At 52.5% G+C, this 4,977-nt stretch overlaps 1 protein-coding gene across 1 annotated transcript; it reads right to left on the bottom strand.

Moving 5' to 3' along the window:
* Nucleotides 1-358: 358 nt before the first annotated feature.
* LOC119459335 (uncharacterized) lies at nucleotides 359-4,181 on the bottom strand. The gene is made up of 3 exons (XM_037721143.1): nucleotides 1,869-4,181; nucleotides 1,461-1,634; nucleotides 359-808 (listed from the first exon to the last, which is right to left on the bottom strand). Exons 1-3 carry the CDS (start codon nucleotides 4,179-4,181, stop codon nucleotides 359-361), a joined length of 2,937 nt encoding a protein of 978 aa, XP_037577071.1.
* Nucleotides 4,182-4,977: the final 796 nt, after the last annotated feature.

Raw genomic sequence — 4,977 nt, 5'->3', positions numbered from 1 at the left:
CTCCCAAGACCACGTTGTGAGTGTCTGGGATGAGCTCACCAGCCTGGATACTGCCTCGGCTGGGCGTTCTGTACACTGGTATGTAATGTGTGTCAGTGTGGCTGTGTGGTCGTTGCACCAGGGGCATACACCGGTTGTGTATACCTCTGGAAACTGTTATGGACGGACGCGTGAGTCGCAACGACACGGAACACAAAAGCGTTTATTACAAGAAGGACACTGCTTATATAGCTAAGACGGTGACAGGTATCAGCACACTTGGTGATAACAGAAGACAGGCACAAAACTGGCGCATGCTCTCTCGTTGCCCACTGACGTCACTTCGTGTGATTTCACAATCTATCACATCCCTTCCCCCTTAGTCATCGATGCCGTAAAGTCGCACTGGGCGGCGTTGGCGAGTGGAACGCCTGAGAGGCTGCGGCGTCTCAGGCCCGACAGGTCCCAGGGTGGGGCTTGGTGTATCCGGGAGCGCAAAAGAGGGCGACGTTTCATGGCCTCCGGGCTCATCGTGCCATGCTCGGCACACGTGGTCCCGGTGGCGTCGGTGCACAGTACCGTCTGCAGTCCGCAGCTCGTACATGACGTGGCCCAAACGTCGCAACACACGACCAGGAACCCACTCGGGGCCGGGCCGGAAGTTTCTCGCGTACACAGTATCACCCGGCAGGAACCCACGTTGTGGAGGCGGCAGCAGGCATCTTGCTTCGCTCTCGTCCCGTTGAAGGGTCGATATGGCCGTCCTGAAGTTCCGACCCAGCATGACTTCTGCAGGTGATTTGCCGGTTTCGGAGTGTGGCGTAGAGTGCTGTTTGAACAAAAAACGTGAAACCTTGCATTGTACGGTGCCCTGTCTCTGTTTCCGTAATGAACATTTCAGTTCTCCTACCATCCGCTCCGCCCTTCCGTTACTTGACGGGTGGCAAGGCGCGGTATACATATAGCGAATGCCATTTCGTTTAAGGAAATCTTGAGTTTCCCTGCTGGCAAAAGCGGTGCCATTATCAGACACAACCAGGTCGGGTAATCCATACGCTGCGAACATCTTGCGGAATTTTTCAATTACCGCAACTGAGTGAAGAGACGGCATAACTTCGACTTCAGCCCAGTTCGAGAGGGCGTCTACCGCCACCAGAAAATGCGCACCTTGGATCGGTCCTGCGAAATCCACGTGGATTCTACTCCAAGGTCGTTCTGGCTTAGTCCAGAAATGCGTTGGTGTCTTTGGTTCACTCGGACTGTTTACCTGGCACGGCCGGCAGCATCTAACTAGCTCTTCTATCCTTCTGTCCATATGAGGCCACCACACGTACGACCTAGCTATTGCCTTCATGGCCGTCACTCCCGGATGGTTAGCGTGCATAAGACTTAACACTTTCTTTCTGCAATGCCTCAGGAATTACTACGCGGCTTCCCCAGAGCACACAGTCGCGATGCACGGACAACTCGTTTTGTCTCACCTCATACGCAGAGTACTCCGGGGCTACTCGCTCGCGTGGCCAACCCTCTAGGATCCATTTCTTCACTTGGGACAGCTGGGGATCAGTGCTGGTGTACGCTGCCACTTCTCGTGCGCTCACTGGAGGGTACTCCACAGCTTCCAGTAGGAGTATGTCACCCGGTACTTCAGTCTCCTGTCGGGTTAAGGGAGCCGGCAACCTACTCAGGCAATGTGCGTTTCCATGGTCCTGGGTTTTCCTGTAATCGAGCACGTATTCGTAGGCTGATAGCATTAGAGTCCACCGTAACATGCGAGGAGAAAGAACCGCCGGAATCTGCGTTTTCCGCTGAAAGATTCCTAGCAAGGGCTTGTGATCCGTGAGAATAAGAAAATTTCGCCCACAAAGGTACTGGTGGAAATGTCGCACCCCAAAAACCACGGCAAGAGCTTCACGGTCGATCTGAGCATAATTACGCTCAGCCTTAGATAATGTTCGAGACGCATAGGCCACAGGCTGCTCATTTCCTTCGTTGTCGCGGTGAGACAAAACTGCCCCCACTCCCACAGATGACGCGTCGCTTGACAACACTAATGGGGCATCAGGTATAAAATGCACCAGTAACGAGTTAGAGGTCAGCAACTTCTTCAGGCTCTCGAACGCTTCCATGTGCTCTGAACACCAGTTCCATGGTACGTTGTTATCCAACAACCGATACAATTTTTCAGCTACTTCTGTCCTGCCCTTCAAAAAACGATTATAGAAATTGATCATACCTAAAAAGGCTTGCAGTTCCTTTTTGTTCTTCGGAGCAGGAGCCTGGTGGATGGCCTCAACCTTTGCTTTCGAGGGGTAGATGCCCTTAGCGTCAATTCGATGCCCCAGAAACTCAAGGCTCTCCTTGAAAAATTCGCACTTCGCCGCTTGAACTCGGAGCCCGGTTTTGGACAATCGGCTGAGGACCTCGGCAAGCATCCGTTCATGTTCCTCGATAGACTCGCTGGCAATCAGGATATCATCCAGATATACCGCTACTTGCGGCATTCCGGCCAACACCATGTCCATGGTTCTTTGGAACACCCCAGGGGCAACGGACACGCCGAACGGCAGCCGACAAACCCTGTACAGCCCTTGCACGGTATTTATCGTGAGCAACTCCGCCGTTTCTTCATCCACTAATAGTTGCTGATAAGCCTGCGTCAGGTCGAGTTTGGAAAAAACACGCCCCCTTCCTAATCGGGCAAACAGTTCTTTGCTTGTGGGTAACGGGTATACATTACTTTTTACGGACTGGTTCACCGTGCTCCTATAATCTCCGCATATTCGTAGGGAGCCGTCCTTCTTTCGCACCACGACGATTGGCGTTGCCCAGTCTGAATATTGGGTGGGTTTTAGAATTCCCAGTTCCTCCAAGCGATTTAACTCAGCAACTACTTCCTCCTTCATGGCAAACGGAATGCTCTGGCACTTCAGGAACCGGGCTTGGGCGGCCTTCTTTAGTTCGATGTGGATGCGTGGCAGATTTGCGCCTGGAAATGTTTCACTGAACACGTCTGCGAATTTTTCCATTATCGCTTGAGGTCCGACCTTTATGTTATGAAGACCTGTTAGGCTGATTCCCAATGGCTGGAACCAATTTCGGCCCAGTAGAGCGTTCCCGTCGTTCTTCAGTACTAGTAGCGGCAGCTGAAATTTTCGGTCTTTGAACTTCACGGGCACAGACGCTTTTCCCAGCACGTCCAGACCTTCCTTTGTCCAGGTCACCAGTTGCGTGTCGCACTTGTCCAGCTTGATCCGCTTCGCCACTTGCAGCTTCCGAAATTCGTTCATACTGATAATCGACCTGGCCGCTCCAGAATCTACTTCCATCGGCACGATTTCATTCCCGATCTCTACAGTGATGACGTACTTTGGCGTCCCGCTTTTTAATTGGCTGATACTGAACAAATCGTCGTACTCGCTCTTCGCTGCTTTTTTGTTATCCTCGAGCTGCGCTTCCACCTCCGCTGGCTTTTTTCGGCATGCTTTGGCTAAATGCCCCTTTCCGCCGCAGTTGAAACACACCGAATCTTTGTATCTGCAACGCCATCCTGGATGCGCTCCCAAACAGCGGAAACAAACCCTCTGCCTCTCTGGTTGCTTCTTGTTGACTTCCATTTCTACTTTCGACGTTAACTCTTGCTGGAATTCGGGCTCCTGTGCGTTGCTCCGAATTACTTTTTGCTGCTTGACAGCTGCTTCTGCCGTGATTGCCAATTCATATGCCGTCTCGAACGTCAAATTTTTTTCCGCCAACAATCGTTGTTGAACCACATTGTCCGAGATTCCAAAAACCAACCGGTCGCGCAACATTTCCTCAAATGGAAATTTTGTTCCGCCAAATCCACAGTTCTCGGATAACTTGCGCAGAGCAGTGACATAGTCGGCTACGCCCTCCCCTTCTTGCTGGTCTCGCTTAGAAAAGACGTACCTCGCGTATAGTTCAGATGGCTTCGGGTTGACGTGCTTCTTTACTGCATCAACGATGACTTGGTAGTCCACGTTTGGCGGTCGCGACGGCTTCACGAGAGTGGCTATGAGGGAGTACGTCTCTGGGCCACAGCAGCTGAGCAACACCGCTCGCTTGTCCTCACCCGTTGTGAGCTTGCTCGCTGCACAATACAACTCAATGCGCTCGACATACTCCACCCACGACGAGTTTTCACTGAGGTTGAACTCTCGAATGCGACTACCGGCTGCCATGCTGCCGGAAAACCCTGGCCCACGCACGGGTTAGACCGTGCCTCGTCGCCACTGTTATGGACGGACGCGTGAGTCGCAACGACACGGAACACAAAAGCGTTTATTACAAGAAGGACACTGCTTATATAGCTAAGACGGTGACAGGTATCAGCACACTTGGTGATAACAGAAGACAGGCACAAAACTGGCGCATGCTCTCTCGTTGCCCACTGACGTCACTTCGTGTGATTTCACAATCTATCACAGAAACATTGCGTGCAACCTTGATATCTGCGGGTGAGTGTTGGTTTGAAGGCGGCGCCAGTCCCTGGCTTGTTGGCTGCTTAACTTGGGATGTGGAGGAGCGTACTTCCGTCTGGTCAGGCGTTGGTCCTCCAAAATCTGCCTGCTCGTGATAGGATCTTTATGGTGGTTTGTGAGGTGCCTCGAAGAGACTTCTGTGGCTCGGCCAGCAAGTCCGTGAGCTACACAGTCGGTCTCCTCGTTGCCTTCGAAGCCTGTGTGCCCTGGGCACCAGACGACCCCATGGCCCTCAGTCAGCGTGGGGCCCAGGATATCACCTGGGAAGTGTGCCTCTAAGATATAACCGACAGTGCGGCCTGTGAATCCGTCAGGATATATGCGGAGCGACCTCTTCGTTCTGCTTCTTTGATTGCTAGGGCTATGGCTGCTGCCTCTGCAGTGGCGCTTGATCTGGTGCGTATAGATGCGCAGGCCACCACTTTCTGTTGGTTAGTTACTGCTGTTGCATATGCTGGTTTTCTGGGGCCTTGTTGTGTTGTGCGATAAAGGCTAG

Source organism: Dermacentor silvarum, chromosome 7 (assembly GCF_013339745.2).
Source record: "Dermacentor silvarum isolate Dsil-2018 chromosome 7, BIME_Dsil_1.4, whole genome shotgun sequence".
In the NCBI taxonomy this organism is placed as follows: domain Eukaryota; kingdom Metazoa; phylum Arthropoda; class Arachnida; order Ixodida; family Ixodidae; genus Dermacentor; species Dermacentor silvarum.
This window is presented reverse-complemented; position numbering and strand designations above follow the sequence as displayed.